Raw genomic sequence first — 17,392 nt, forward strand, 5'->3', positions numbered from 1 at the left:
GTAATTCTAAGTCTGCAGCTGTCCACTGAGTTTCGCAGTATTTCTGTTTTCACATTAATATGTTTTTAGCCTGGTGTCTTCATTAATTTGGGGGAGGACATCTTGAGTGACTTATTGTACATGAAATGACCACATGTTCCAAATATTACCGTCCCTCCTCAACCTAATCATGTTCCAGCTTTCTGTCATTGAGATGAAGATTCACCATCAGCAGAGAAGAACACCAGCACCACAGGAGTATCTCCAGTTTCCTCCTAGTAACGCCCAGCTGGTCTGTTCCCAATAGTCTGGGGATGGAATTCACACAGAAAATCTTCAGCCACCGATTGTATCATTCTGACGCAATTTATAAAGGACCAGCTTTAATTTGTGAAGTCATCAAGCGCAAAACTGAGAATGTAGAACAGCATCTTTCAGGACCATCTATCCATCCATCCATCAACCCCATTCACTGATTCCTCAATCAACATATTTAGGCATCCAACCAACATCCATCCCTACATCAAAGCCGTAATCCTTTTATCTTTTGGTTGGGTGGTGGGGGAGTATTAATGTCATTGAACCAATAATGCAAAGGCTCAGGCTAATTCTGTGGGAACTTGCGAACAAATCCTACCATGGCCGGTGGGGGAATTTGAGTTCAATTAATAAATCTGGAATATAGACTAACTGTGTCCATGGAATCCCCTCTGCTTCATCAATGAAGGAAATGTGACATCCCTCCCTGGTCTCACCTACATGTGGCTCCAGTCAGACAGCAACATGTCTGACTCTTCAGTTCCTTCTGAGCTGCCCCAGCAAACCACTCAGTTCAACAGCAATTAGGGACAGGGAACACACGGTGGTCTTGCCAGTGAGTCTCACATTCCATGGAAGCATGTAGGAAAAAAGACAGAATATACATGTTGATCTGTTACAAATGGGCCCCTGTCTGATAGTCTAATTGTATTTCTATCCATCATCACAATGTTATGAGATGTGGGAGAGATCTCCAGCCGGCTGTTGTTGCTAAGAGGGACAAGAAAAGCTGGATAACTCTCCTTTCCTGAGATGGGAACAGTTCAGATAGGTTCGCAATTTAAAACGTAAAATGATGTCCAGTACTGTTGCTGGGTAGATTTGTTTATAAATAGTCCTCATTGACAATGTTAAGAGTTTGAAGTTGGCTTGCAGCCAAACGGTCAGTACTGAGGAAACAGATCTCTGAAGAAAAATCCAGATGCTTCCTGTAAACAACTTTGAACATTCGAGCCTGCCTGCTGCAGGCGGCTGGATTGCTGCCAAATACTGTGTGGGGCAGATTAGCCTGAATATGAATGGATAAAATGGGATTTATTCATTTAAACAATAAATGTTTCAGTCGCACACGAAGTAAACGTTTTAAATGGTGTTCCATCTAAATAAATATATTCAATGAATGCTGTGATCACGCTGAGGTTAGACGCGATTGGAACATTGTAAACTGACCAGATGCTATTTAATTTATATTAGTTCTGAGTAAAGGTCACTGTAGTCATTGAAGTCCGTTTGTTAAGAACCTAATGAAGTGAGAGTGAGTGGTGTTGATGGACCCAATCCACAAGCCCAATAAGACGAGGTACTGAAATAAAATCATAAAACTGCCTTGAACCCGCCTGAATTCCTGGAATATTCTCCGAGTTGTTCACTTCATTTAAACGGAGGCGTCTCTTATACCTGATTAACACCGTGTTCTGTACAGTTTAATTTGTGCTGATTTCCATTATTTAACAGTCCCTCTCATTTCTGCCAATTAGTGGAGAAATGACCAGTTCATGACCTGCTTCAGTGGAAGATAAAACATTTATTCTTGTGATATTGTGTAATATTCCCCAAAATCCTGATATCCTGTGTTCCCAACATAGCGAATGTTAGACAGCCGGTTGTCAGTGAAATTAGCGGCATTGATTTGGATGCTGAAGGATAACTTTGCTGATCGCCCTGTCCGTTCTGATTCTTTCTGTCAAATGTTAATGTCAATTTTATGTTTGCAAGCGGGTTTCTTTTACCGCTAATGTTCACAGGACTGTCTGAGGCTCAGGGGCAGTTCCAGAAATGTAAGGAGAGTCATTGTGTAATGTTAGAGCCTTGTCTGCAGACCCGCAATGCTCAGTGATAGCCATCCGCACTGCAAATGTAATCACCTTATTCATTCCCGCATTCCGACATAAATCGTCAACAATTCCTCTGATAAATGATACATGTTTACAAATGGAATAGGGACCCGGAGTGTTGCAAATCAGACTGACATACAACCTATTCCCTGACAAAATAATTAGTCTTTTTAAGATCATCTCAATATATTGGAGTAGAAATAAAGGGACTGAATTTGCAATGGAATCGTTATTTTCTTAACAGATGAGCAAACGTAATTTCGCAATGGGGACATTATAAAGAATCAATTCAGGGAAACAAATATCCCGCTACAGATAAATGTCTATTTAATAATAACCCATAGTAAATCTCCGGGTCCATTCTGTCGGGGGGTGGGGGGGGGGGGGGGGGGGGAGGTGGGACGTGGATCCAGTCGCCGCCTCCACCAGGGAATCAACAGGCGGCGCCTGGAAACCCGCCCCTTCTGCCGGGTATTTAAATGCCGCTCACTGGGACCCGAATCCAACAGTCCGGGAGCTGGTTTGTTCACTGAGTTCCTGACACAACCATTTCCCCCAAATGACCAGAAGGATGAGGTGGGCCATTTCTCTCAGTTTGTTGCTGACTTTCTTATCCCGTGAGTAGTTTTTATTGTCCAAGTCTCTCACTGTTACTGTCTCAGTGTTAGTCTCTCTCTGGAATGTTCCAGAGTCACCAATCATTTCACCAGCATTAATCCTCGGGCTTTCTGATATATTTTTACAGGTGTCCAGTCGGAGGTTGTGTTGATTCAGCCGGAGGCAGAGACCGGGCGTCCCGGAGGCTCCCTGAGACTGACCTGTAAAACCAGCGGCTTCGATCTTGGCAGCTACGGCATGTACTGGATCCGCCAGGTTCCCGGACAGGGGCTGGAGTGGCTGGTTTGGTACTATACTTCATCCAGCAACAACTACGCTCCAGCAATTAAAGATCGATTTACTGCGTCCAAAGACACTTCGAACAACATCTTCTCTTTGGCCATGACGAACCTGAAGACCGAAGACACCGCCATCTATTACTGTGCAAGATACCACAGCGCGAGGAACCAGGGCTGGACCCGCACAAGAACAGCTCGAGAGGGAATTCAGCAACTTGCACCTTAACCTGAAGGTCAGTACTTGATCCAAATGTAATTATTTATGGCAGTGATCAGAGTCAAAACACAAGCTGCTTCTTACATAACTGACACAGGGAAAATTAAACAGTAAAACCGAACAAACCAATCGATTTGAAAGTATTAGCTTTTGTCTGTTGATGTTTACTGTTAACAGTTTCAGTAAATCCAGGCCTGGATATACTCATCGTTGTATTATTTCTGATACTTGGAGAAAGTATTTGTACATTGCGTTTTATGAACTGCTGTCTAAATTGTAAATTAGATCAGAAGTAATCGTCTATTTGAAGTGAATATTGAGCGGCAGGGCTGAACAGGGAGTGAGTGCAGTTTTTGTGCGGGTGTCTGTCACTGTGACTACAGCAGTGGGGTCACAGTGCTGTGCACAGCGACATCCTCATACAAAAACCTCAGTGAAAGAGTTTGTCCAAATTGGTGATCATTGCCACAGCAGGATTGTCAACGTAAATGAGGCTTAAATAAAACACAATATTAGTTTGTGAAAAGGTAGAACAATCTTCCACTTTATCTCCGTGGAACGACACGCTAAATGTGCCCAGAGGGTTTAAAAGTGTTCCGATCCTCTTTATAAATGTATTGACCAGGACAAGCTGAAATAACTCAGATTCGCTCTTGGAAGAGACAGAGTTAGTTTTTTGAACGCGCAGTGAAATTAAATCTCTGTATTTTACAGTTAACAGTCTGCCGCAGTATTTGACACGCTGTGTCTCACTGTGATAACTGGGGCACAGCAGTTACTGTCAATACAAAAAGCCCCTCAGCACCAATTAACTGAGGCTGGCTCAGTGATCGCTTTTACAATCCAACTTTATTTACAGTGAAGTATTATTCATGTCCAGCACTGACAAAATGACAATAATTAATATGGAAATCTGTGACAATTATTCACTCGTTAGTTGGTGATTTCAAGAACATGATCACGTGTTACTCTGAAATATAAAACATTAGGGTCGTTTCTGAAAAGCAAGCGATCTCCACAAGTACAATTCTAGTTTAATGAAAATGTACCGCGATTTTACCTTGCCTCTGGTTTGTGAATATTTAAAATAATGGTGGATTTCTGTCTATTTTGTGCAGGTCCGGTTATTGTACGGATCTGCCCAGGGAATGTGACACTGTGACGCTATGGACTACTGGGGACAAGGCACCATGGTGACGGTGACTGCAGGTAAGAATCATTCAATTATTTATGAACTGTTTTACTTGAGTCTGTTTTATTTATTTTTCTATTTTAACTATGCATTCGTTCACTGAATTGCGGGTTTGCTGGATTCTGTATTGAGATTTTGTTGTCATGTTTTATGTGATTCTGCTGGAAAAGGAATTATTCTGCCTCTTGACAAAAGGTTCTGCTGAGGGATTCAGTCCCTGGTTGTTGAGATTTGATGTTTATTTGCTGAGGATACTGTGGCCGGGTTACTTTAAATACCTAACGCCTGTTAAACAGTTTGGTATTTCTGCAATGTTTAATCTCGGTGACACCTGGTGGCTGCAGATTTTACCGCCTCCTGCACAAGTGTTAGAAATCTACCCAATATTCACAAAATATGCTGAAGTATCTGTGTCAATTTATTGAACACTTCCCGCTTATTGACAATGCTGATGATATTCTTCCATATTTCTGTTTGTTTTAATTGTTCATTCACTTGCTGAAAGGCGGATTTGGTGGGTTCTAGATATAAATTTTCTTGAAATGCTGTTTGATTCTATTGAAAGTGTTTGTAGAATTGAGCTGGTTCTCCATGAGACGAGTTTCAGCCCCTCGGTGATGTGATTTGGTGTTTTTCTGCTGAGGAGATTGTGTCTGGGTGATTTTGAATGAGTAAAGTTTGTGAAACGGTTCTGGCGTGTCTATACTCTTTAAACTCGGTGATATTGAGCGTTTCCATGTTTTGTAATTGAATGAAAATAAGACACGTGTTTGAAACTGCTTGGCACACGATTGTGGGTGGACAACGGTCAGGATTTTAGAGTTTTTTAAAAGTGATGATTGCAGATTAAACTAAGCCACAGTTTTAAATGCTCTTTCCGAACATAATTTGTTCCTGCAATCACAGCCTGACTTTTCTTCAATGTTCCATCTTGGTGGGATTGATGGATGCAGCTTTTATCTCTCCTGTCAACTGTTGAAATGCGTTTGAAATATGGTCCAACATGAATAAAATATGGTAAAGTTTCAAAAATATTTTGGACATACCCCACCTGCTCACAGTGATATTACTGTTGTTCTGTATTTCTATTTAGTTTGATAATTCATACATTTGGTGCCGAACTGATTTGCTGGATTCGATATTCAGATGTTTTTGAAATGTTACGTTTGATTCTGTTGAATGTAGAATTGAGCTGCTTCTCAATGAAACGGGTTCAGTCCTCACGATGAGTTTTGGTGTTTTGCTGCTGAGGAGATGGTGTGTCTGGGTGACTTTGAATAAGTACAATTTGTGAAGCGGTTTTCTGTTTCTACGTTGTTTCTGCATTGTTCAAACTGGGTGACATTGAGCAGTTACACGTTTTCTGGTTAAATGTAAAAAGGTTTGCGCGTTTGAATCTCCTTGAAACACAATTGTGGGGAGTAAACGTGGCCGGTTTCGAAAATAAAGAAAGGAATTAAAGATTTGATTGACATTTTTAAATTTTACCTAATGATTACTGATTAAACTAAACCATGGCGTCATTAAGAACGCAATTCGTTACTGCAGTCTGAAACTATTTAATTAAACCGTTTTCAAATTCGTGAGTAAAATTAATATAACTTAAACAATTATAATGCGGTATTATCACCATATTATCCAAAGATGTTTCCATATTAATATCATTAATCATCAATTTCCTTCCACAATTCTGCTGTGCTTTGCACACCATCAGCATGACCGGAAAAGTTTGTAGGCTGGGAATATTTTGTGATTATTTATGAAACTGTTTTAATAATAACATACTGATTCTACAGCACTGTTCAATTACACAAGATATATTTGAATTAATTTTTATTTCTCTGATTACGTTTGCAGTTACTTAAATAGGAGTTTTATATTGCAGTTTGGCAATTTATGTATCCGGTTATAGTATTATTTATGTGCAGCAGCAAGAATATTAATTATCTCTTCAACGCCATTTGTAGTTGTCTCTAACCTAATCATAAAGAGTTTTCTCGGAGGTGGAAGTCGCTGACAGTGCAGGAATTGTTCTTATGATTTTATCTGAATTGTAGGAATGTCCAGACTGCACAGTGCTGGAGCTTGACAAGTAAAAGCTTGAAATTCAAAGAGATTAATTTAATTACAAAAAGAGAATATTAGCTTTGCAAAAAATAATAACATCCTGTCTCGCAGAGCTGTGCTGTACACAATATAACATTATTGAAATAAAACAAATTATACAATCGAAGAATAGATTATTTCTGAGCCTCAAGCTTATTTCTTCTTAACTCGTAAATTGAACAAAAACATTTCTCCATCATTTTCTAGATATTACACATGTCTGAATTATTCCATCCGATAATTTGAAGTTTAATATTTAATTAAATCCAAATATTTATCAAATTTCAGGCAGGAGCAGGTTTTGAATTGCAGAGAACCATGTTTTATTATTTATATTATGAGTACAAATCAGCTGACAGGTCAACTAATTGACAATTGGCAATAACTTGCAAAGCGACTTTAGTACTAACTAATTCAACATAAATTAACTGCTACAATTGAGTAGCATACTGGCGTGTTATATCAAAGCTATTGGAGAATGGTTAATTGTACTGAAAATAATTTAGAAAACAATACATTTATTTGCTCCGGTTGATGAGGTGGCCCGCCTCCATTGTTTTGTTGATTGTATTTAATTAAGACATTGGATCAAATCGGGTAATCAGTTTCCAATGTGAATGTTTCCTGGTTTGTTTATTTCTTATCAAACACTGGATCTCTGTCACAGACATTAAACTCCCCTCAATCTGTTCTATTTAATGTGTTCATTCTCAGTGAAAATACATTCTGCCCAGTTTAGACAGGAGAAATAGCTGAAAGGCGAAGGGAGTTTGAAATTTATATCAGTTTAATTTCAGTGGTTATTAATTTCATTTGTCGTAAGTTGACCATTTATCAATTAGAATCAAGCAGTTTGAATGATTCGATCCCCTGTGTTTCAGAGTGAAATTTGACACACTAGGTACACTCTCATCCGCACACTGTTTCTCCCTCACACACTCCCTCTCTCCCAGAAACCCGGACTATTCCTCAAACACACAGACACTCTCTCTCACAGACACTCTCACATACACGATAGCTCGTCAAAAACACACAGTCTCTCTCACACACATACTCGGTCACACACGCATTGCCTCACACACTCATTCTCTTACATACTCTCTGTCTCCAACTTTCTCTCTCTCCAACTCTCCCTCACACACCAACAGACTGTCACTCGCTCTCTCACAGACACAGGCACATTATCCCTCTCTCTCTTTCAGACAATCTCCCTCTCTCACACTCTCACACACACTCTCTCTTACACGTTTTACCAATCTCACTCACATACACAATCATTCACAGACACACACTCTCGCACACATGCACTCTCGCACACATTATCTCTTGCACACACGCTCGTTCACACACATGGCCTGTCACACACATCTCTCCAACACAAAAACGCTCTCTTACATACAGGCTCTCTCACACATCCGTTCTCTCACACATACACTCTCTCACACATACACTCTCTCTGACATGCATGGTCTCTTGCAGGCATGCTCTCTCACACACATGCTCTCACACACACGCTCTCTCACAGGCACACAGCCTCTCGCTCACACATGCTCTCTTGTACTCCTGCTCTCTCACACATATATCCTCTCTTGCATACATGCTCTCTCATACACATGCGCTCTGATACTCACACTCTCTCGCACATTCACTCACTTGCTCACTCACACTCATGCTCGTTTACACACATGCTCTCTCACACACATGCTTTCTCACACACTTGCTCTGTTGCACACATGCTCTCACACCCATGTACTCTCCCTCACATGCTTTCTCACACACACTCTCTCAATCACATATCTCTCACACTCACGCTCTCTTGCACACACGCTCCCTGACACACATGCCCTCTCACTCACATGCTCTCTCATACACTTGCTCTCTCACATACACACTCTCTCATACACTCACTCTCGACACTCATGCTCTCACACACACACGCTCACACCCACACACTCTCATTCTCTCTTGCACACACGCACTCTGACACACCTCATGGTCTCTCTCGTACTCATGATTTCTCGCACACATGCTCTCTCACACATGCTGTCTCACAGTCATGCTCTCTCACACACATGTTCTTTTGCACACATGCTGTCTCATGCGCACGTTCTCTCACACACATGCTCTCTAACACATATGCTCTCTTGCACACATGCTCTCTCACACATATGGTCTGTTACACACTCACACACATGTGTTCTCACACACATGATCTCTCGCACACATGCTCTCACATACATGCTGTCTCACTCACATGCTTTGGTGCATATATGCTCTCTCACACACATGCTCTCTTGTGAAAGCACTCTTTCACTCACATGCTGTCTCACACACACAATTTTGCACATGCAGTCTCTCTCCTGTGCACACTATTTTGCTCCCTCACACACACAGATATCCTGTCGCTCGCAGAAATACACACAATCGCGCTCTCACACACAGATATTCTCTCACACACAGATACTCTCTTGCACACACACACTCACACGTGTACTCTCTCTCTCCCACTCTCTTGATCCATCTCTCGCAGAAACAATCACACGCATGCATGCAGACACATGCATACACACAGTCACGGGCTCTCACATACCCAAATTCTCCCTCACACACACACACACACACACACACACTCAGACACGCACACACTTTCAGATACACAGGTGAGAGCGACTGAACTAACATCAATAATAATAATCATTATTATTGTCACAAGTAGGCTTACATTAACACTGCAATGAAGTTACTGTGAAAAGCCCCCAGTCACCACACTCTGGCGCCTGTTCGGATACACAGAGGGAGAATTCGGAATATCCAAACCACCTAACAGGTCGATTTTCGGGACTTGTGGGAGGAAACCGGATCACTCGGAGAAAACCCACCCAGACTCCGGGGAGAACGTGCAGACTCCGCACAGGCAATGGCCCAAGTGGGAATCGAACCCGGGTCCCTGGTGCTGTGAAGCAACAGGGTTAACCACTGTGCTGCCGTGCCGCCAAATCAAGGCAGCATTGAAACGTGAGACCTCAAGCAGCCCAACCAAAGAATGAATGGATGGGAATCAGGGGAAGAATCTCCGCTGGTTGGAGTCACAACCAGCACCAAGGTGGATGGATTCCATTGCTGGAGGCCAATCAGCTCAGTTCTAGGACATCACTGCGAGACTTCTTCAGGGCAGTGTCCGAGGTCCAACCATCTTCAGCTTGTTCATCAATGACCTTCTTTCCATCATCAGGTCTGAACAGGGGTTGATGGCAGATGATTGCACCATGCTCAGCACAATTTGCAACTGTGCAGTCACTAAATAAACCTGTAAATAAAGCAACATGGAGGCTCTATGCGGTTCTGGCCGACAAGTGGTAAGTAACAGTCAAGTCACCCAATTGAAGGCAATGCCCACCTCCAGTAAGAACAGATCTAACCACCGCCCCTTGACATTGACTGGCATTACCATCATTGAAAACCACTAACAACCTCCTGGTGATCAACATGGACCAGAAAGTGATCTGGGCGAGTCATAGAAATTTTGAGGCCAGAAGAACAGATCAAAGGTGAAAACCCATCTTCTGACTCCCCAAAGCCTGTCCACTATCTAAACATCCGCTGCTGAAGCTCATCGTGTCTCCGTAGGCAGCATTTTCCAAACCGATGACAGCGGCCATTTGGACAAGGTCAATAGACACATGGGAACATCACCAACTGGAAGGTCCCCTCCTCACCATTCACCATCATGACTATGTAATATATCTCCGTTCCTGCACTGCCGCTGGTTCAACATCATGTATCGGACTCGGGGAAACACCACATGGACTGCAATGGTTAAAGAAGGAAGCTCAGCATCTTCTCAAAGTCAATGAGGGATGGAAGATAAATGCAGGCCGAGCCTACATCACAAGAATGAATAAACACAACACACTCTCTCTGACACAATGTGACAAGACTTTTACGGGCACAAAAATCCCATTTGCAAAATGAAAATCCGTTAAGTCGCAGGAATGTTCATTGTCCCAGTTCTAAATTGTTTTCTCACTCAACTTTTTTCAGCACCACGCACTCACCCACTCTAACTCATCAACCCTAAATCACACATCCTCACTCACTCATCCTCTTTCAGCAAAGTGCATTCACCCACTCTAACACATCAACCCTCACTCACACACGCTCACTCACCCTTTCACTCACACACCCTCATTCACACACCCTCACTCACACACCCTCACTCACGCTTTCACACACACACCCTCACTCACACACCCTCACTCACTCACACCCTCACTCACACACCCTCACTCACACACCCTCACTCACACACGCTCACTCACCCTTTCACACACACACCCTCATTCACACACCCTCACTCACACACCCTCACTCACTCACACCCTCACTCACACACCCTCACTCACACACCCTCACTCACACACGCTCACTCACCCTTTCACACACACACCCTCATTCACACACCCCCACTCACACACCCTCGCTCTCACACCCTCTCACACACACCCTCACTCACACACCCTCACTCACTCACACCCTCACTCACACACCCTCACTCACACACCCTCGCTCTCACACCCTCTCACACACACCCTCACTCACACACGCTCACTCACCCTTTCACACACACACCCTCATTCACACACCCCCACTCACACACCCTCGCTCTCACACCCTCTCACACACACCCTCACTCACACACCCTCACCCACACACCCTCACTCACACACCCTCACTCACACACCCTCACAAACACACCCTCACTCACACCCTCACTCTCACACCCTCACTCACACACCCTCACTCACACACCCTCACTCACACACCCTCACTCACACACCCTCACTCACACCCTCACTCTCACACCCTCACTCACACACCCTCACTCACACACCCTCACTCACACACCCTCACTCATACAACCTCACTCACACACCCTCACTCACACACCCTCACACACCCTCACTCACACACCCTCAATCATACACCCTCACTCACACACCCTCACACACTCTCACACACACACCCTCACACACACACACCCTCACTCACACACCCTCACTCACACACCCTCACTCACACACCCTCATTCACACACCCTCATTCACACACACTCACTCGCACACCCTCTCACACACCCTCTCTCACACACACCGTCACTCACTCTCATACCCTCACTCACACACCCTCAATCATACACCCTCACCCACACACCCTCACACACACACTCCCTCACTCACACACCCTCACTCACACACCCTCACTCACACACCCTCACTCACACACCCTCACTCACACACCCTCACTCATACACCCGCAGTCACACACACCCTCATACACCCTCACTAACCCACCCTCTCACACACATTCACACACACACCGTCTCACACCCTCACTCACACACCCTCTCACACACCCTCTCTCACACAGACTCACACAACCTCACTTGCACGCCCTCACTTACACCCTCATTCACACGCCCTCACTCACACGCCCTCACTCACACACCCTCACTCACACAACCTCACTCACACAACCTCACTCACACAACCTCACTCACACAACCTCACTCACACACACACCCTCACACAACCTCACACACACACCCTCACTCACAAACCCTCGCTCACACACCCTCACTCACACACCCTCATACACCCACACTCACATACCCTCACTCACACACCCTCACTCGCACACCCTCTCTCACACACCCTCACTCACACACCCTCACTCACACACCCTCACTCACACACACCGTCACTCACACACCCTCACTCTCATACCCTCACTCACACACCCTCTCACACACCCTCACTTACACATCCTCTCACACACCCTCACTCACACACCCTCACTCACACACCCTCACTCACACACACTCTCATACACACAAACTCACACACCCTCTCACACACCCTCTCTCACACACCCTCTTACACACCCTCTCACACACACACACACTCACAGCTCCCACTCTCCCACCCACACACACCCTCACTCACCCACCCACATTCATTCGCCCTCACTCATACACCCTCACTCACACACCCTCACTCACATACCCTCACTCATACAACCTCACTCACACACCCTCACTCACACACCCTCACACACCCTCACTCACACACCCTCACTCACACACCCTCATTCACACACCCTCATTCACACACACTCACTCGCACACCCTCTCACACACCCTCTCTCACACACACCGTCACTCACTCTCATACCCTCACTCACACACCCTCAATCATACACCCTCACACACACACCCTCACACACACACACCCTCACTCACACACCCTCACTCACACACCCTCACTCACACACCCTCACTCACACACCCTCACTCACACACCCTCACTCATACACCCGCAGTCACACACACCCTCACTAACCCACCCTCTCACACACATTCACACACACACCGTCTCACACCCTCACTCACACACCCTCTCACACACCCTCTCACACACAGACTCACACAACCTCAATTGCACGCCCTCACTTACACCCTCATTCACACGCCCTCATTCACACGCCCTCACTCACACACCCTCACTCACACACCCTCACTCACACAACCTCACTCACACAACCTCACTCACACAACCTCACTCACACAACCTCACTCACACACACACCCTCTCACAACCTCACACACACACTCTCACTCACAAACCCTCGCTCACACACCCTCACTCACACACCCTCATACACCCACACTCACATACCCTCACTCACACACCCTCACTCGCACACCATCTCTCACACACCCTCACTCACACACCCTCACTCACACACCCTCACTCACACACACCGTCACTCACACACCCTCACTCTCATACCCTCACTCACACACCCTCTCACACACCCTCACTTACACATCCTCTCACACACCCTCACTCACACACCCTCACTCACACACCCTCACTCACACACCCTCACTCACATACCCTCACTCACACACCCTCACTCACACACCCTCACACACACACCCTCACTCACACACCCTCACTCACACACCCTCACTCACACACCCTCACTCACACAACCTGACTCACACAACCTGACTCACACACATGCCCTCACACACACGCCCTCACTCACACACCCTCACTCACACACCCTCACTCACACACCCTCACTCACACACACAAACTCACACACACAAACTCACTCACACACCCTCACTCACACACCCTCACTCACACACCCTCACTCACACACCTCACTCACACACACAAACTCACTCACACACCCTCACTCACACACCCTCACTCACACACCCTCACTCACACACCCTCACTCACACAACCTCACTCACACACCCTCTCACACACACACACTCACAGCTCTCACTCACGCACCCACATTAATTCGCCCTCACTCACTCACCCACATTCATTCGCCCTCACTCATACACCCTCACTCACACACCCTCACTCACACACCTTCACTCACTCACCCTCACTCACACACCCTCACTCACACACCCTCACACACACACCCTCATTCACACACCCTCACTCACACACCCTCACTCACACACCCTCACTCACACACCTTCACTCACTCACGCTCACTCACACACCCTCACTCACTCACACACCCTCACTCACTCACACACCCTCACTCACTCACACACCCTCACTCACTCACACAACCTCACTCACACACAACCTTATTCACACACCCTCACTCACATACACTCACTCACCCACCCTCACTCACACACCCTCAAACACACACCCTCAAACACACACACCCTCACTCACACACCCTCACTCACACACCCTCACTCACACACCCTCACTCACACACCCTCACTCACATACCCTCACTCACACACCCTCACTCACACACCCTCACTCACACACCCTCACTCACACACCCTCACTCACACACCCACACTCACACACCTTCACTCACACACCCTCATCACACACCCTCATCACACACCCTCACTCACACACCCTCACACACCCTGAATCACACACCCTCACTCACACACCCTCAAACACACACCCTCACTCACACACCCTCACACACCCTGACTCACACACCCTCACTCACACACCCTCACTCACACACCCTCACTCACACACCCTCACTCACACACCCTCACTCACACACCCTCACTCACACACACCCTCACTCACACACACAAACTCACACACAGAAACTCAAACACCCTCACTCACTCACCCTCACTCACACACCCTCACTCACACACTCTCACTCACACACTCTCACTCACACACCCACACTCACACAGCCTCACTCACACACACCCTCACTCACACACCCTCACACTCACACCCTCACACACACACCCTCACTCACACACCCTCACTCACACACCCTCACACACACACACCCTCACACACACACACCCTCACTCTGACACCCTCACTCTCACACCCTCACTCACACACCCTCACTCACACACCCTCACTCACACACCCTCACTCACACACCCTCACTCACACACCCTCACTCACACACCCTCACTCACACACCCTCACACACACACTGTCACTCACACACCCTCACAAACACTCCCTCACTCACACTCCCTCACTCACACTCCCTCACTCACACACCCTCACTCACACACCCTCACTCACACACCCTGACTCACACACCCTCACTCACACACCCTCACTCACACACCCTCACTCACACACCCTCACTCACACAGCTCACTCACATACCCTCACTCACACACCCTCACTCACACACCCTCACTCACACACCCTCACTCACACACTCACACTCACACACCCTCACTCAAACACTCTCACTCACACACCCTCACTCATACACCCTCACTCACACACCCTCACTCACACACTCACACTCACACACCCTCACTCACACACTCTCACTCACACACCCTCACTCATACACCCTCACTCACACACCCTCACTCACACATCCTCACTCACATACCCTCACTCACACACCCTCACTCACACACTCACACTCACACACCCTCACTCACACACTCTCACTCACACTCCCTCACTCACACACCATCACACACACACCCTCACTCACACACCCTCACACACACACCCTCACAAACACACACTCACTCACACACCCTCACTCACACACCCTCACTCACTCACCCTCACTCACACACCCTCACTCACACACCCTCACACACACACCCTCACTCACACACCCTCACTCACACACTCACACTCACACAGCCTCACTCACACACTCTCACTCACACTCCCTCACTCACACACCCTCACTCACATATCCTCACTCACGCACCCTCACTTACACACCCTCACTCACACATCCTCACTCACACACCCTCACTCACATATCCTCACTCACATATCCTCACTCACACACCCTCACTCACACACCCTCACTCACACACCCTCACTCACACACCCTCACTCACACACCCTCACTCACACACCCTCACTCACACACCCTCACTCACACACCCTCACTCACACACTGTCACTCACACACCCTCACAAACACACCCTCACTCACACTCCCTCACTCACACTCCCTCACTCACACACCCTCACTCACACACCCTCACTCACACACCCTCACTCACACACCCTCACTCACACACCCTCACTCACACACCCTCACTCACACACCCTCACTCACACACCCTCACTCACACACCCTCACTCACACAGCTCACTCACACACCCTCACTCACACACCCTCACTCACACACCCTCACTCACACACTCTCACTCACACACCCTCACTCACACACCCTCACTCACACACTCTCACTCACACACTCTAACTCACACAACCTCACTCATACACCCTCACTCACACACCCTCACTCACACACTCACACTCACACACCCTCACTCACACACTCTCACTCACACACCCTCACTCACACACCCTCACTCACACACCCTCGCTCACACACCCTCACTCACATACCCTCACTCACACACCCTCACTCACACTCACACACCCTCACTCACACACTCTCACTCACACTCCCTCACTCACACACCCTCACACACACACTGTCACTCACACACCCTCACTCACACACTCTCACTCACACACCCTCACTCTCATACCCTCACTCTCACACCCTCACTCACACACCCTCACTCACACACCCTCACTCACACACCCTCACTCACACACCCTCACTCACACACCCTCACTCACACACCCTCACACACACACTGTCACTCACACACCCTCACAAACACTCCCTCACTCACACTCCCTCACTCACACTCCCTCACTCACACACCCTCACTCACACACCCTCACTCACACACCCTGACTCACACACCCTGACTCACACACCCTCACTCACACACCCTCACTCACACACCCTCACTCACACACCCTCACTCACACAGCTCACTCACATACCCTCACTCACACACCCTCACTCACACACCCTCACTCACACACCCTCACTCACACACTCACACTCACACACCCTCACTCAAACACTCTCACTCACACACCCTCACTCATACACCCTCACTCACACACCCTCACTCACTCACACCCTCACTCACACACCCTCACTCACACACCCTCACTCACACACGCTCACTCACCCTTTCACACACACACCCTCATTCACACACCCCCACTCACACACCCTCGCTCTCACACCCTCTCACACACACCCTCACTCACACACCCTCACTCACTCACACCCTCACTCACACACCCTCACTCACACACCCTCGCTCTCACACCCTCTCACACACACCCTCACTCACACACGCTCACTCACCCTTTCACACACACACCCTCATTCACACACCCTCACTCACACACCCTCACTCACTCACACCCTCACTCACAC

The 17,392-nt window shown here is 47.0% G+C and overlaps 1 gene segment (V, D, J or C); it reads left to right on the plus strand.

The window, feature by feature from the left end:
* Positions 1-4,372: 4,372 nt before the first annotated feature.
* The window catches only part of LOC140418614 (Ig heavy chain C region-like), a 37,676-nt gene continuing 24,656 nt past the window's right edge, over positions 4,373-17,392 (plus strand). The window contains 1 exon segment of the C gene segment in view: positions 4,373-4,454. Within this exon segment, the coding sequence occupies positions 4,412-4,454 (43 nt within the window).

Source organism: Scyliorhinus torazame, chromosome 5, assembly GCF_047496885.1.
Source record: "Scyliorhinus torazame isolate Kashiwa2021f chromosome 5, sScyTor2.1, whole genome shotgun sequence".
NCBI lineage: Eukaryota > Metazoa > Chordata > Chondrichthyes > Carcharhiniformes > Scyliorhinidae > Scyliorhinus > Scyliorhinus torazame.